This window comes from Solanum stenotomum, chromosome 11, assembly GCF_019186545.1.
Source record: "Solanum stenotomum isolate F172 chromosome 11, ASM1918654v1, whole genome shotgun sequence".
Lineage (NCBI taxonomy): Eukaryota > Viridiplantae > Streptophyta > Magnoliopsida > Solanales > Solanaceae > Solanum > Solanum stenotomum.
The window spans coordinates 44857571-44876125 of NC_064292.1; the positions used below are offsets into that span (position 1 = coordinate 44857571).

The following is an 18555-nucleotide window of genomic DNA, read 5'->3' on the forward strand; positions in this document are numbered from 1 at the left end:
TTTCTTGAGTTGAATGGATCAGAATGATCGTTTCGTAACTAAGACTTTCAACAGGGGCATAGAGAGGTGCATTTTTCCTATATTTACCTAGTGGTTCTTTGCTGGCGCAACATCAGCTCAGTAAACAACCATTTTGGTGAGTTATGATTGACACAATGGAAATATGTTATTTATAATATTTTTTTTGTATATTCATCAATTACATATGTTATGTACAATAGAGAGGCACCAATCAGGTGAAACAGTTGCAAATCCCAAAAAGGATGGATGCATGATAGAGTGAGATTGGATCTATGGGAAAGCAAAAGCCGTTTGGGACTAAATTAGTCTAGAAGCTTTACAAGCTCTTTAAACCCATATGAAAACTGCCATAGGCATGAAAAATGAATTTGTCTGAGGCATCACAATTTGAACTGTTGACCATTCTAGCTTTTTGTTTTGCGAATTCTCCTTCCAATTGCATTTTGATTCCAACTATTATTTATTTGTCTTTACATCTCGGTTTCCTTGACATAAAGGAATGTCATGATGCTATATTGCTATTGAGTAAACCAAACGTGAGTTTACTTTAGTTGGAGGAACCTGTTGAATAACATCTTTGATCATGCATAGAAAATCAAATTACGTAGATATAGCTTCCAAGCTGTTTGTCCCATGGCTGTAGGTTACAACTTTGGATGTGTCTTAGAGCTTTCTTCCCAAGGAAGTGTTCTATACTGTTTGCATTATAGACTTTGTATGCATATATTGTGTTCTATAGTGTAGTAGTATCTCTATAAACTTCCAGCAGGAACAAATTTTAGTTTCTCCAACCTTTCCCTTCTCCCATTTATTTTCTGATGGGAAGAAAGAAGACTAGATGTAGCATTTTTGGGTTACTGTAGCTTTTGATCTTTGATAATTTCCTATCACACATTGTGAGTAAAGTGATAATCATTTCTTTGCATTAATTTTTTAGGGCTATAAGAGGTGGAAGATCATACATTCTCTTTCTTCCCTCCCCCTCCAAGTCCTAATTATGTCTTGTTGCGAATTCAATTTGTCCATGACATGAATAACACTTTGGTTGTTCTGATTTGTTGGTGAAGCACATGTATCATTTAGTAAAACAACAATGCTTTTTGCCTCAATGCCAAACTAGTTAGGTTGGTCATGCGCATTATATTTGTTCCTCTCCGTTTCTGCCCCTTGCAATTCTAGCTGTTTTGCTTTGTGTTCAAGATAAATTGCTGAACAGAGAAAAATGGGATGTTCATCATAGCTGAATAAGGTGTTACGGTATGAGTATAATGCAGATGTATATATTTTTTTTGAAATTGGTAACATTTGTATTTAAGATAGTATTTAGGTAGTACCGAAAAACCATATTTACAAATAAGCAGAAAGGAAGTATAATCTGCCCCAAAGCTGAACCAAATCTAAATGGACCCTAAAACATCTATGATTGACTCAGTTTCATTGGAGTAGACATTTGTACACCAAAAACAGAACAACAAAATACACTTAAGCTTGACTTCCTGCATGTTGTTGTTACTTGTTCCTATTCTCAAAACATCTGTCATTCTCTCCCTCCATATAGCCCACCAAATACAAGCAAGGATCATCCTCCATCTTTCTTTGTTTGTTGCCCCAACTCCAGCTCCAGCCATCTCCCGACTGAATAGAGTCTCATCAATCTTGCTAGGCATACTCCAGGAGATGCCTCTGTGATTAAGGAAAATCTGCCACAACTGCTCAGTAAAGTTGCAATGTAAGAAGAGATGTCTTGCTGTCTCAGTAGCCTTACCACATAAGGAACATCTATTGCATAGAGAGATTCCTCTCTTAGCCACATTAAGCATGATCCTCTAGATTTGCTTCCAAGGCTATTTGAAGTCCTGAATGCCACCAAGACTTATCTGTTTGTATCCTTCCTTCACCTTGTATCTACCTTTGTTGTGCCCCTGCCACCATAAACAATCCTCACCTGTTTGTGTACCTTGAAAATTCTCCAGAACCTTAAACAGTTCAAGTATTCTGGGAATTTCCCAGTCATTCAAATTTCTTCTAAGGATCATATCCCAACTTGTTGTGACCATATTTCAGCAACAGTCTTTTGTTGGTGTTGAGCCAATGTAAAGATGTCAGGGAAACAATCTTTGAGGCTCACAACACCCATCCATTTATCAAACCAAAAATTGGTTTTTCTTCCATTTTGTACCTTGACAGTTGACTGATTACTGAGGGAAGGCCAAAAAATTCTGATGGATTTCCTAAGGCTAACCCCATGGGTATTTACCTCTTTGGTTACCCATTTATTCAGGTCCCCATACTTGTTGTGATCACCCTATACCAGAGTGCTTGGTCCTCTTGATGGTACTTCCATAGCCACTTCACCTTAAGAGCTTTGCTTTGGTTTTTGAGATTCTTGATATCTTACTTCTGATGATGTTCTTCCACTTGACTAAGAAGGTGTTTGGATTGACTTAAAAGTTGGTCAAACCTACTTTAAGTCAGTTTTTGACAAATATAACATTAACTTAAAATAAGTCAAAAAAATGACTTAAAATAAGTTAGGAAGTGTTTGGCAATTACTTAAAATAAGTTAAAAACCAAAAGTAGGTCTTCCCCTACTTTTTATTTTTTAACTTAAAAGTCATTTAAGTTTGACTTTTTATTTTTGACTTAAAAGCTACTTTTTTTAAGCCAATCCAAACGGGATCCAAGTGTGAAAGCCTTTTCTTTAATTATTTCCTTGCCACAGGAAGGATCCCTAGTATAATTTGCATTCTGGGCAGTGGAGAGGGTGAAATCAATACTGGTTCATATCAATTGCTTTGCAGAGAGGACAACACTATCTCATCACCATAAGGTATCCAAGTTTCTTTTTGGATGAGTAACTTGTTAAGTTGATTCTGACCTGCAGTCTTGTAAGCTGTGAGATGGTAGGACTCTACATTGAGCTGATGGCATAGCATGGTCATAGCTATAGAGGTCTCTTGCAATTGCATTTTGGTCGACGAATTGTAGCTTACATACCTTACTGATCTGTAACAATGCAGAGAGAGATCATATATGTTGGTCATGGAATTTCTGATGTAGTCATCTAACTGGAAATATAATTACTTCTAAACTTGGTTTTTTAGGAAATTGTTCACTATCTAAAAGTATCTTAGAGGAGGTATCCAAATGGTTTAAGTTGATTTTTGCATGTTCCTCAGAACCCCTCTAGGTTAAGTGAGACAGTGACGTAATTTTCAGAATACGTAGCTTTACATCTACCTATATTGAGCAGCTATGTTCGAGAGTGAATGGATTGTGATAATTTGCTGAGTAAGTGACAACTTTAGACTGCAAGTGCTCATAAAGAAAAGCTCTCAACATTCTTTTTTTTTTTTTTTATGACAAGGGAAACCTGCAGCCGCTACCCTTTGGATGCGCACAGGGTAAAACCTCCGCTCCTATGCAATAGCTCGCAAACCACATAGGAGAGGTAACCCGCACTAGGCAATCCCGGTGCGACGAGCTCGACCCAGAAGGCAAACCCCTTGCTTTCGCTGGCAAGGGGTTTCGAACTTGAGACCTCCAACATGGAAGTCCCAAGACCAAACCACTGGGCCACCCCGAAGGGTAAAAGCTCTCAACATTCAGGCAATACATTTTTTTCTTTTGGTCTAAAAGATCAAACTTATATTGAAATATTAAGATAGTGAAAGGGAGCTATTGGTGAAGTTACAGGGATACATGTTATCCACCATTTGGTGTATTCTAGAGTTTGAACTGCATAGAATACTAGCTGGCTTGATGGAAAAATATCCAGGAACTTGTAAAGCATAATACATCTTTTCCCAGATAAAACATCTGCCTTTTGAGTAACTGTACCTGAATACCAATATTCAGGATTGATGTCCCCATATGTCCATCCCACATACTATCTTGTACTTGTGATATGGACAGTGAGAAATCATAAAGTTTAGCAACACAAGTACTTTGTTCATTTGGTGTAGCAACTGCAGAAGCAGTTATCTCAATTGCAATCTTTAATCTGCTTGTCCAAGATGGCGAATCTCCATCGTTGTTACAAAGTAAATCTCAAGCCTTCAACATTTTTGTAAACCAGGACCAATCCAAGTTTCAACACATATTGTAGGTGGCTCATCTGTGAAGTGATTGCCAGATCTCGATAGACGATAAACATAATAGAGTTTCTACTGGGAAGTGAATCCAACCAGAATTAGGTGATTGATTGTCTATAGAACCCATGTCTGTCGGGGAATTTAACGTTTACCATATGATATGGCAATAAGCTTAGCTAGCAGTAAACTTCCATTCTTCTCATGTTTTTTGCCTCTGTGTTTTTTTTTTGATGACAAGGGAAACCCACAGCCGCTATCCTTTGGGTGCGCAAGGGTAAAACCCCCGCTCCGATGCAATAGCTCGTAAACCACATAGGAGAGGTAACCTGCACTAGGCAAGCCTGGTGCGACGAGCTCGACCTAGAAGGCAAACCTCTTGCTTTCGCTGGCAAGGGGTTTCGAACTTGAGACCTCCAACATGGAAGTCCCAAGCTCAAACCACTGGGCCACCCCGAAGGGTTGTATTTTGCCTCTGTGTTGTGGTTGGAAAAGATGGGGTCTTCAATTCTCATCTTACTAGAAATGCTAATGCAAAGTTCACTTCATAGCCAGTGATAGTGTTGTAGCTATAAATCCAAGAAAGCATCAGATAATTGTTGGCAGAGGCTTGTTGTCATTGAAAGGTTAAAAATACCTTTAAACTGTATGAAATTGAATAAAAATGCCATTGGTTAATAGCTTGGTTTACAAATGCCTTTGCTGTTGGTAAAGTTTGGTTCGAAAATGTCTCTATTCGGAATATATATAGTTATTTTAAGACATTATTTTTCTTATAATAATTTTTTTTTATTAACAAATGTTTATCCTATTTAATTCAGAAAAGATTTAGAAAAAAAAAATGTTTCCTATTTTATTAGGGATTTTCTTATCGTTATTTAAATGAAAATTAATGATGAGGTTACTATGACCTTATATATGACCTATATTATAAGTTAAAAATGTACATGAAGTTATTTTAATTGATAAAATGTGATTGAGGAGAAACGAAGATTATTACCTATTTATTTGTTAGCTAAAGTGATTTTAAAGAAAAACAACACTAGGATTCTTTAAAAGTAATATTTTTATAAAAAACTACTCAATTAGACAAACATCCCTATCATATCTACTAAATTTCATTACGCTTTAAACTAATTACATAATCTCTTTCCTCTTTTTGCTTTCCCGCTCGCCCCCCCTCCCCCCGTCCCCCGTCCTCTCTTTCTGTTTCCCCTCATTCTCTTGCTCTCTCTCTCGCTCCTTGCTTTCTGTTCGGTTGCGATAACTTAAAGACAATTGATGAATGTATTAGTGCATATTTTCATACTAGATACATGTATTTTTGATACATATATATCAAGTATCAAAATACATGTATCTATACACGAATACACTGTTGAATGTATCAATGTATATTTATATATGCATGTAGCTATGCATGGATATACGGTTGAATGTATCAATGTATATTCCTATATGCATGTATCTATTCACGGATATACTAGATGTTTCATATTGGATACATTAGATGAATATGATATCGGATACACTAGATGAAATTGGTTTTGGATACACGTATACATAAAGTTGTGAAATTAGAATTCCACCCAAAGGTCCAAATCACTCTCAAGTGCCTCAGGGACCTTGCAAATCATCAAACCAAATAAATCATCATCTAGACCTAGTGAAATCGTTGAAACTCCAAGCCGATCTCTCCAATCCCAAATGTTGACTTTGGTCAAATCTTTCAAATTTCAAACCTCAAAAACTAAAAATCTCTTCGAAATGCACCTAATCACCGTAGTCATGCCACTCGTTCGTTCAAATCATAAACAACTAACATAATCTATTAGGATGGTCAAACAAGGAGAAAAAAGAGGTAAAAATCACAAAACGACCTTGAGGGTCATTACACGATCTATTTTGCAGGGCTATTAACTATTCATAGCCTTTGAGGAGAAACAAAGTCATCCCTATGTATGTTGCATTTCTTGAAAAATATTCGATACGTTGCGTAGGGAGTAGTCAATATGAATGAAAACTTTTGTTCGAATGATAAAAGTGAAACTACCCACATGATATATGAGTTGGGTGCCTATTACATATGAAACCAAAATCTTCATTTGAAAAGAAATAAAGTTCACAATATTTTCTTACTATGAGAGAAAAAAAGAGCACCCAAAGATCAGAAGATGAAAATTTCATTTAACTTGCAAAGGAAAAGAATACATAATTTTAACATGCATAGATTTTATTTTCTTTTTTTAGATGAAGGGAATTTGAAAACAAACCTCTCGAGAAAATGTTTGAGTAGAAAATAGTGTATATATATAGCTTATCATCTAACTTAAGCACTATAATAGATTAAAATTAGCTAAAAATGTTGTTACTAAATAACTCAAAACTAATAGAACTTTTTGATAGTCTGTCACTATATAATCCATCACTAAATAGAATTAACGATGAATTTTACCAGTTAGCTATATAAGTTGTTCTTTGGTATGCTTTAATAGTGAAGTCACTTGTGTCTTCTTTTCTTCTAAACTTGTTGAGAAGTGCATAAATAAGCTCATCACTTTTTTTTTATCTCTTTCTTCTTGCTTCATCTTCCATTGTTGTTCTCTTTCTCTCCATCTCTTTTCCATCGTAAGCTCCTTCACATGATCCAAGACTATCCCCTAGTCGTAATACGATGCTTAGAGACACAAGTAATTTGAAGCTAATCTATGGTATGACATGACACTAAGATTCAAACAAATAATAACTAAAGATAACTGATGCGGAATCTAAAACTAAAATAAATTCAAAACAATTGAATAGTCAAAATAGAGTTCATTTGAACAAACTATATGAAGATGAAACTACTGTCTGAAATCCTCTACTAAGATAAGTTGCTGGGACAAGCTCCCAACTAACTTTAACTATCAGAAACTGGAAGATTAACATAAAGAAATAACAATAGCTCTTGTCCTCGAAAGATGAGGACTCACCAAGCTCAATTGTTGAGATAATACAGAAATCGTACTAACGTGAGCTGGATACCGAGCGTCTGAACCTATATTATAAAACAATATAGCACAAAAGAGTATGCGGTCAGTACTTTGAATGTACTGAATATGTGAGATAGACACAATAATCTAACAACCTGAACATGATAAATCTAAGATGCTGAACTTAATATAAAACGAAAATGAGCCGATGCAATGACCAAGTAATAAGCATGTAACTAATCAACACTGTACTGAGTAAACTAAAATATAAGGTCATCAAATATTTGAGACTGAACTGTGGGAGATACTATTAACCCATGTACTCCATCTGAGCTAAACGGAGTCCAACGTGTATCCCAGCTGGAAGGGTGCTCTGTACTTTGCAGGGTATGAACACTGTCTAACGTGGATCCACTAAGTTGATGTCCAAAAGGGACTAAGGTGTCAATCCTCATCTGACGGGTGACCCTTTAAACCTATGTTGACATGTAGTTATGAGACTTAGAGATAGCTACTGAAGGTCTCAGTACTAATTGACGAGTGAGCCTTCATCCTGATATTTGCCTGGTGCTAAGGAATACTCCCAACTAAATTATACGGGTAAACTACATAATACTAATAATATTGATAATACTCGACAACTCAATAATATTGAAATCTGAGACTGAAATAATAAATGCTCTATCTAAAAGCATTATATATATATATATATATATATGGAACTAAAAGATTGAAGGTACAACTGATCATAACAAATCCTATCATCCTAAATAAAGCATGTAATTTAAGCAACACAATTTCAAAGACCTGATATTTTACCTATTCTGAGGGCTTACGAAATAACCATATAAAATATTGAATTTTAGGTTAAAACATGTATTCATGAAGAAAAATTGGAATAAGATGTAATTCTTGCTTTTCATATGAACCCTAGATTCTGTAGAATTTGATTAACTGAAGAATGAAATTTTCTTTGGAATTTAATGGATGAAAAGACACCAATCAATGAAATCCCACATACGTGAAACGGAAAACCTTGCTAAATTTTAGAAATTCTTGGAGAAAAGTTTTGGATTTGGATCTTTTATAGCTTAAAACTTGAGAAACCCTTCTATGAAGTGCTTGAAGATGAAATTTGTCGTAACTTATAAAATATTGACTTGGGATTTTCGGAAAAAGTTAATAGACATGGTTAGGGTATGGAATGAGGAAAGGACGAAAACACCTCTCCTAGCATATTTTGTATATTAATTTCTATATTTGTTTCATTTTATGGATTTTAGTTTGAACGAATACAAACTTAATTAGTAATAATAATATTAAAAATTTTCAGACTGATTAAGAATATGCATAATTTACATACCAAATTATTGTTTAAATTTTTCATCTTAAACATAATACATATGATACTGAATTAAGAATTTACAAATTGAGTATAAAAGGTAACACTTTTTCCTCTTTCATTCAAGGGACTAGTCTTCTCTGGTCCAATATCTCAAAGAGGAAGTTAAATTTATTATATTTCTTTACCAGTTTGTGGAATTAATTACAATATCTACTAAAATAAGCAAAAAAAATAAATAATGAATGCTTCTTATAAATGGATCTCACGCAACGTGAATTCAAATTAATCAAAATTTTATATTAGTATCTGATAGAAATATAAAAGAAGTAAAAACATTGCTAGTAATTATTAATAATTATACTAATTAAGATCCACATTTGTTCATATTGCGTCAAGCTGATGATTGGTAGTATAGCTACCATATTATTTATATTTATAATTATACTAATAATATTGCTTACACCACTTGTTCATGCATTTTGGATAGTGTGACAACTTCATAAATGAAAGAAACCTGTGCAAGATATCAACTTTTAAAGTATGACAACTTCATAAATGAAAAATACCTACACAGCTTATCAAAAATAATTTTATAAATATCAAAACGAGAGATACAGTTTCATAAATACAACAATTAGTGGAAAACTATACTTAAACAAGTTAAACACAATAACTAGTGCAATAACACGCAATGGAAAAAATTCTAGTGAAAGAAAAATAGTAAACATATTGAATAACACACAATTATTGGTTGTCTCATTAATAACTATACAAGAAAAATCCCAGTGGGACTAGAATCATGTAAGGAAAAAAAGGGTACAACGTGCATTAACTCACCCTAATAAGAACATCAATCCAAAAACTTGAATCATCGTATTTCAGTAGATCGATTGCATCGTCTTCTCAAAAATTGCAGTTGGTGGAGATATGGTGAACAACTCAACCATATTAATTAGGATCGAACAAATATGTTGCTCATTGACGTCCTCATTCTTTTGGAGATCGTTTGTGAAGAAAAACTTTGATAAAATGTGTTCTTTTCTATCTCCCTTTATGAATCCTCCATTATTTATTTTTGATAGAGTTGCATACATATAATCGATTTCGCCTGGGTTTTTCTTTCTTCTCCCTTTATGTTTTAATGAAAAAAAAGAGAGCATACCACCGTGATGTATGAATTAGGCACATGTAACATATGAGTCCAAAGTCTTGATAGGAAAAGGATGAATGACAGTGTAGACATTGAAATTTTGTGGGACTGATCTACAAGATGTGTTCAATTCGAGTTGGGACTCTACTAATTGTGTTCAACTCAAATTATGATTCTTGGAGGCTACTCAACCTTAAACCCTAGTTTATGCCTATATAAAGGGTACTAAATTTCCTTAAAAGGCATCTCAAAGTATTCCATAAACTCTTGGCTATTTTTAAGATAAAAAAGATCTCAAATATTCCGCAAATTGATGGAATATTCATGTAAAGGTCAAATCTAAATCATCCTAGTTTGAGAAATATGCCACTAACGGCCCTCAAATCATGGATAAATCTTATGAGAGGAGAATCAAGGGAGGAACAGAATTGTACCCGCATATTTATTAATAAAGTTATGTTTCTTTGGATTTTATTTTTGTGGTTTATTTATTTTCCATATGTTTAAAATTTGTTGCAAACAAATTGGTATGCCTAGTGGGACCAAATCTGCCCTTCATCTCTTCTCTCTTAAATCAAATTTGAAAATTTGAAGCTGCAAAGGTGGAAGAATGAGTACTTCACTACAAAAAAAACAGTGTTTACCGACGGACACAATCCGTCACTATCCAGTAGGGGGCATTTGTAGACATTGAAATTTTGTGGGACTCTACAAGATGTGTTCAATTCAAGTTGGGACTCTACTAACTGTGTTCAACTCAAAATATGATTCTTGGAGGCTACTCAACCTTAAACCCTAGTTTATGCCTATATAAAGGGTACTAAATTCCCTTAAAAGACGATCTCAAAAATTCCATAAAGAGATCAAGACCTCGATAGATTCCACAAAAGACATGGAATATTCTTATAGAGGTCAAATCTAAATCATCCTAGTTTGAGAAATACGCCACTAACGACCCTCGAATCATGGATAAATCTTAGGAGAGGAGAATCAAGGGAGAAATAGAATTGTACCCGCTATCTTGATGAATAAAATTATGTTTCTTCAAATTTTATTTTGTAAAAATTATGCAAACCACATAGTGTAAAACAGAAATTACCTCCTATCCCTACTCTTTCACAAATTATAAAAATTCCATCTTTTTAATAAGTATCGGATACATTATGCCATGTGATACATTATATTTGATGTATGATTATCAGTTTGTTGCACGAAGTAAGGGATTAGAAACTGAAAATTTAATTACATCCCCCCAAATACGCTACCGTTATTAAGTCCCTCAAAATATGGCTAAATTTATTTGTTTCAAACATTCAGTTTCAGTCTATATGAAACACTCAAATAATTAGAAAATACAAATTTTGAATTGTTTATCTCTGTTCGTCCAAAAAAAGCTTCAGAAACGTGGTGCATAATTTTTCAGTCACAAAATTTCATTAATGTAATTATTATCATACTTATCAGATACAAAAATGTCATTATTATCACACGTATCATATACATAATTTTCTGAAGTCCTAATTAAACTAAACATAAAATTAAAAGCGAAAATAAACATTTTTAAACCTCAAAACTCTTCCAAAATAAAAACTATATTATTATAAGGGCAATAAATACTCCAAAACACTAAGTAATATATCTTAAAAAACAAAAAGCATTGCATATGTCTGTGAACAGTAACATAGAAAACTAACTAGCCTACATTAATAAGTTCATTTTCTGCTACTGGGTTTAAGATACTCTTCAGCCTTGGAGGGTCATCATTGTCGCTAACATATCCAACATTGGCCTTGTCGAGACCATACTTCCATAACAGCGTTGCATATCTTTTGCGAAGATAATCACTTCGAAAACTATCATATGACATGTTGATTTCATCACTCAAGAATTCAACAAATGCAGCTACGAACATTCCGCAATCACTAAAAAAAAAGATTAACATAATGATGTTGGTACTTAATAGAAACAATAAGCTTACAGATGATGCATAAGAATGTAAAAGTGTACTTGATACATAATTCTAACTACAAATTATAAATATGATGTTGATACTTAATAGAAACAATAAGCTTTCAGATGATACATATGAAGGTAAAATTGTACTTGAAACATAATTCTAACTACAGATTATAAATATGATGTTGATACTTAATAGAAACAATACGCTTTCAGATGATACATAAGAATGTAAAATTGTACTTGATACATAATACTAACTACAGATTATGAATTAGTCAACTTGATACTTAATAGAAACAATAAGCTGTCAGATGATACATAAGAATGTAAAATTGTACTTGATACATAATACTAACTACAGATTATGAATTAGTCAACTTGATACTTAATAGAAACAATAAGCTTTCAGATGATACATAAAAATGTAAAATTGTATACATAATTCTAACTACAGATTATGAATTAGTCAACTTGATACTTAATAGAAACAATAAGCCAAATTATGAAACATTATGTTGTTCTGCAATATACATGTAATCCTCTAATTTGAACTTTAAACTTTCACACACTTTTGAGAACAAAAAAATGACCAATAATGCCTTTTCTGGTAAAATGAATAAATGACACACAAAACAACCATTTGATAAATTAATAATAAATATCAACAGTTCTATCTCATTATTTGAATTTTAACTTTTTGATACATTAGTTGTAATAAATAAACAAGTATATCAAAAATTACGATTTTGTGTAACAAATGAAGAATTTAATCAATATACATAATAATTTTTAATTAACAATAATGTATCTACTATTACACAAAACTCACTACATGTTAATACAGAAAATTAAAAAAAAAAAATAAAAAAATAAAAATACATACCGTTGGTAGTGCAGATCTGGATATGGCAGAGGCGACCTTTCTACCCCTTTTCTTGGGCGTTTCTGCATGTGCCTCCTTTTTAGTTTTTGACTATTTGGATAATTCCCATACTAAAAGACGGATGATCCATGAATTATTAGAAAATAAAAAAAAACGAAAAAAAAAGTTGAAGATGAAGAGACTGCCTATTTCAAATTCTGAAATTGGTTGAATGGAGTGCGAAATAGTTTGAAATTCAAACTTGGAATATGAATCTGTTGAGAAGATGGAGGAGATTTTTTGGAAGGGAAGGGTTCGTGAACAGTAAAGTGGGAGAAATTAGAGGAGAGTAAATTTAGGGGTGGTAACTAATGGTTTGGAGTTTTTAATAATAATGTATCTACTGTAGTTTAGTTTTTGGGAAAATAGGGATTTTTGAAATTTTTAAAAAATAGTAGGGAGTTATTGTGAATACATTAACTAAGGTTGTGTGTTCTAGTTATTTTTCCTTTTTTTTATTACCTTTTTTTTTAATTTGGGGTTGGGCCTGAGTCACTTTTGGGCCCAAGTTTTGTATATACTTATTTTTTATTTTAATAAATGCCTATATATGTCCTGATTTTAATTAGAAAAATATTTAAAAGTTTTTTAAAAACTATGTGATCTAAGGCGTATTTATATGTCAAAAAGCCAAATTAAACTCATATGAGAGCTAAGTTCTTGGTGCACACATGTGAAGTTCCTTTGTGAGTGTGAGAGTTGTTGGATGAGATCCTTAAATTATATTCAATCTTTTGAATTGAGTGTGTGGACTATCTCCCCTTGTGGGGTCACTTGTTTGGTGAAGGATAGGGATGACTAAATAATGTTGCATGAAGCCTTGTGTTTGAGATACTAAAATTGTCGAGTCTATGCTTGAGGTCATGAGGTGGCTATGTATGAAGTGCTAAATGCCCTATGAGTTTGTAGCCAAAGTACAAATGCTATTCATTTTGAGTTTAGGTCTAGGGTATATAGGTGGAAATTATTTGGGGACGAACAAAGCTCTAAGTGTGGGGTGGTGATTTGCAGCGTATTTATATGCCAAAAAATCAAATTAAACCCATAAGAGAGCTAAGTTTGAGAGCAAAACTCCATATTACTTGTAGTTTTTGAGCCATGGGTAAGCATATCGAGTAACCAATGTGATTAGTATTTGTAGGTAAGATGGTACAAGGAAGAGGCACAAAAGTAGTTAAATTTGAAGTAGACATAGATCGGACAACAAGAGAAGAATCGCAAAGGAATGCAAGGATGATGTTTAGGGAATTACCCAGGTTCGTATTTTCTTTGCATCGTGTAGAGGGAATTTATTATTTGTCTCCTGATGTTGACGAGACAGAAGACTATATATCCTCTCTCTGTGTCTTAGAGAGGAGGATTCTATGAAGATATGCAGGTCTATATCGACTCCGTGTCGCGGACCTGCAAGCTAAGCTAACCTTTTACTGATTTTTTTCCAACTATAAATAGACTTGGATTTTATTATTTATATTACTCTTTTTCTAATTATTGGAGAGCAACGACTTGGAAAAATACTTAATCCAATTTTAGGGTTTATTCCTACTCTTTTTCATCTATTGATTTCTCTTATGATCAGATTGAGCTATAAGTAGCTAATCCCTTTTATTCTAGGGTTGAGGCAACAAATGAATGTGTAGTGTTTAATCTATGGATCAAAGTTGGTTGTCACCGTAAATTGGTCTTTTGGTCTTGAATTCCCTATGTTAATGCTTGATCAGCATTATATTAATATATATTTATTGTCTAACTTAAACTCAAAAGAGGAATATAAAGATAGAACGTGAGACAAAATAGGCATTAACTTTTGTCGAAACTAGGGTTGATTTGTATCTAGGGTAAGGATATACCTAGAGACCTTGCTTGGTTACGACATGAGACGAAATCTTAGTGCTTGGTAGTTGGTTCAGTCTATACCCGCTCAACGATGTAGTTAAACTATCGAATGTGGTATGTGATTAGAGGTCGGGAGACCATGATCATACATTTAACCCTGTAAATAAGTTAGTTGATAATCAATCGATGTTCATAGAAGATGATACTATGCATGAATTCTAAGTAGGCTGCAACTCTAGAATTTCCTAAGTCATTGCTTAAACTCCACTTGAAATTGAATCATAGTTAGGTAGCTTTCTTTTACGAAATTGTTAATTTAGAAATAATCATCAAACTCTCTAGACACATTTGTTTTAAATTGTAGTTATTAGAGAAATCGAATATTAACTGAAGGATTCAACATCCGGCTCTTAAAAGAGTTGTTTTATTACTTGCACGACCATGTACACTTGCGTGTGCGTTTAAATGCAACACTATACAATTACACAAACATTCCTACCATATTTACTAATTCTCCCTATAGTTTGAAATAATTATATTTGATATCATTAATTAATAATTCTTACCAAATTTTAAGTCAGATACACCTAGATATATGTATCTAAAGGTATCTAGAATGATTCACATTCATACGTGATACCAAATATATAAGTCAGTAGCGAACGAGATTTGAGAGAGGCGAGCAATATTTATCTATGTATCTTAGATACACGCAAATCACACTAGATACATGTATCTGATGTGATAAGCATGTATCTAAGATACCATATAAATATGAGAGTGACAAGCGAGATGAGAGAGAGGTGAGGGAGGCGAACGATATTTGTCTATGTATCCCAAATACATGTGAAGCCACTTGGATATAGTGTATCTACAACAAATTACACATAATTTTGACCGCATGTATTTTGAGATACATGTATTTGGACGTATCTTGACGCACCAAAATCTAGTAAGATTCTTAATATTGTAAACTTGTGTGTATCTAAGTCATTAATTAGCTTCTAAACTAGTGAGTTTTCTGTTAGTACCCATAAGTTTTTAAAGATTTTGGACATATTGATATGTGATCACACGCAAAACGCATACACTAAATTAGCATTTATCTATACTACATTAAAAGTATGAAGATTATTAGAAATATTTATTAAAATTTTTGCCCTTCATTAAAAGACTAAAAAATGGAAAGAAAATGTCATTTATTATTTTTCTCAAATTCCTGTCATTTATTTATTATCTAATATTTATGACTTTGAAATTAATTAAAGTTATAGCTAATAAATCTCTACTTATTTTTAAGAGTTGTGAAAACCTAATTTTTTTTTTTACCAAACCTAAGGTTTACACCATTTTAATGTTTAAATATTTCTTTAGATCTTACAATTAACTATTTGGCATAATACATAAATATGTCTTTTAACTTGGCCTCATTGTACATTTATGCCCTCCAACTTTGGGTATGCACAAGTAGACACTTAAACTTGTTTAAAGTTGAACAAGTAGATACATAACTCCTACGTGGCATAAAACACGTAGCACACCACGTAGGATGCAAATTGTCATGTAAGATGTCACGTAGGATGTGTGTCTATTAGTACAATTTTATACAACTTTAAGAGTCTATTTGTGCTCATTCAAAGTTGAAGGACATAAATGTGAAATGAAGTCAAGTTAATGGACATATTTAACTATTTTGGTTTTTACGCCTATAACAACGTTTTTGCTATTGTTCAATTAGATCTCTTTCAGTAATTTGTGAATTTACGATTGTACATTCTTTACCTTCACTATTAATTGCCAATACATGTCTTTTCATATCATATTTTAAAATCACCAATGCTTTCCAGATATGAGAATTAGTTATTGAGCTTCACAACTATGCTTACCAATCTGCCAGATATGACTTTGTTTGGCTTCAATAACTTAATCTGTGTGAGGGATCTGAAATTCAATAAGTTCTTAACTGTATCATTACCCTTTTATCTACCCTTCGGGGTGGCCTAGTGGTTTGGGCTTAGGATTTCCATGTTGGAGGTCTCAAGTTCGAAACTCCTTATCAGCTAAAGCAAAGGGTTTGCCTTCTGGGTCGAGCTTGTCGCACCGGACTTGTCTACTGCGTTAGCATCTTAAAAGAAAATATAATTAAGTAGAAACTCTGGTGCTTTATTGTTAGTGCAGACCAGGTCCCTTTGCACGACAGTTTGTAAATTCATCACTCCATTGGTTTTTTATTATAGTGATTACTCAAAAGTCAAAACTTGATTAAAGTTTTGTTATAACACCGACAAATTGGCTCGTGTGGACTCCACCACCACTCCATTGATCTTTCTTCTTCATAGTTCAACATTGCTCTATATATTAATATACTCTTTTTTATCTCTAAACCAAACTACAATGGCTTCAGTAATTGAGCAATGCCAGGTTGCGCCCCCTCCCAGCGGTGCAGCTGAGCTGACGCTCCGTCTTACCTATTTTGATCATACCTGGTTAGCTTTTGGACGTAATCGACGGATATTATTCTACAACCTCCCAATTTCCAAACCCCATTTCGTCCAAACCATTATTCCTTCTCTTAAACATTCACTCTCCCTCGCTCTCAAACACTATACAATCTTAGCTGGAAACCTTGTTTGTCCACTTATAAACTCAAGTGGTTATCCTGAGTTGCGCTACAAGACTGGAGATTCTGTATCTGTTATCTTTTCTGAGACGACTGATATGAATTTCAATTATCTCATTGGTAACCATCCCCGATATGCTAAGGATTTTTATCCCTTTATTCCTCAATTAGCGGAACCTAAGGATGCACAAGGGGTCCAATTAGCCCCGGTTTTAGCCATTAAAGTGACACTTTTTCCTAATTTTGGCATATCCATTGGTTTCAGTAACCATCACGCTGCCTGTGATGGAAATACTATAGTAAGATTCACTAGAGCATGGGCTTTGCTAAACAAATCCTGCGGAGATGAGCAATTCTTAGAAAATGATCAGCTCATTCCATTTTACGATAGGTCCATAATAAAAGACCCTCATGAACAAGGGAGGTCTATATGGGATATAATGAAGACATTTAAGGTGGAGATGCGTGACATAATTGTGATTCCTGATATTGATAAAGTTCGATGTACATTTATTATAGGACATAATGAAATCACTAAGCTCAAGAATTTAATACTGTCAAGACGACCAAGCCTAGCTCATGTGACATCTTTCACAATAACATGTGCTTATGTATGGACTTGCTTGGTAAAGTCAGAGGTCACCACAATCGAGATAATAAATGAGAATGTAATGGAGTTTTTTGTATGTGCAGCAGATTGCAGAGCACGAATCAATCCACCACTTCCTCCATCTTATTTTGGGAATTGCGTAATTGGGTATGTTACACAAACAAGGCGCATTGACTTAATTGGAAAGGAAGGATTTACAATCGCGGTGGAATTAATTGGAGAAGTCATTCAAAAAAGGACGAAAGACGAGGAATGGATCCTCAGTGGTAACTGGTTTAAAGAATTTAGCACGATAGATACAAAACGGTTGTTGTCAGTTAGTGGATCTCCGAAGTTTGATTTATATTCTGCCGATTTTGGTTGGGGAAAGGCTGAGAAGATAGAGTCTGTTTCTATTGACAATGGTGGATCAATGTCCCTTAGTAAGTCCAAGGATTCGAATGGAGATTTAGAGGTTGGCTTGTCTTTGTCCAACGCTCAAATGAATGCTTTTGCTGCTATATTCACTCATGGTTTAAGCTTGTTGTAGGAGCCAACAAAACATGACCCTTAATTTGGTGTTAGCTGACAACTATAACCTTTAACTTTGGGTGTGCACAAGTAGACATTTAAATTTGTATAAAATTGAATAAATGGACACATTCAGTCTACGTGGCACCCTACATGGAAATTTTGTGTCATACGTGGCGTCCTGCGTGTAGGACATGTGTGTCTACTTGTTCAATTTTATACAAGTTTAAGTGTCTACTTGTTCACACTCAAAGTTGGAGGGCATAGTTGTTCGCTGAAGCCAAGTTAAGAGTCATGCTTATGTATTATGCCTTAAAATTTATTAACGCTAAAAGTTATTTTGTATTGTAGTGTGTTTAGTTTTAGATCTGATAAAAAGTTATTTTGTATTGTAGTGTGTTTAGTATTAGATCTGATAAAAAGAATGGGAGATAACTAAGTAATGTAATAATAATTTAACTTTAAAATGTTAATTTTTTTTAATTAAATGATTTATAGTCACACACTTATTTTAGTCCA

The 18555-nt window shown here is 33.6% G+C and overlaps 1 protein-coding gene across 1 annotated transcript; it reads left to right on the forward strand.

The window, feature by feature from the left end:
- The first annotated feature begins 16688 nt into the window (after window positions 1-16688).
- On the forward strand, window positions 16689-18124 carry LOC125844820 (phenolic glucoside malonyltransferase 1-like). The gene has a single exon (XM_049524161.1). The coding sequence runs from the start codon at window positions 16691-16693 to the stop codon at window positions 18053-18055; it is 1365 nt and encodes a 454-aa protein (XP_049380118.1). The 5' UTR covers window positions 16689-16690; the 3' UTR covers window positions 18056-18124.
- The last annotated feature ends 431 nt before the right edge of the window (window positions 18125-18555 follow it).

What these genes read in the sequence shown, in the direction of transcription:
- LOC125844820 (XM_049524161.1), top strand. Translation starts at nt 16,691, where the DNA reads ATGGCTTCAGTAATTGAGCAATGCCAGGTTGCGCCCCCTCCCAGCGGT.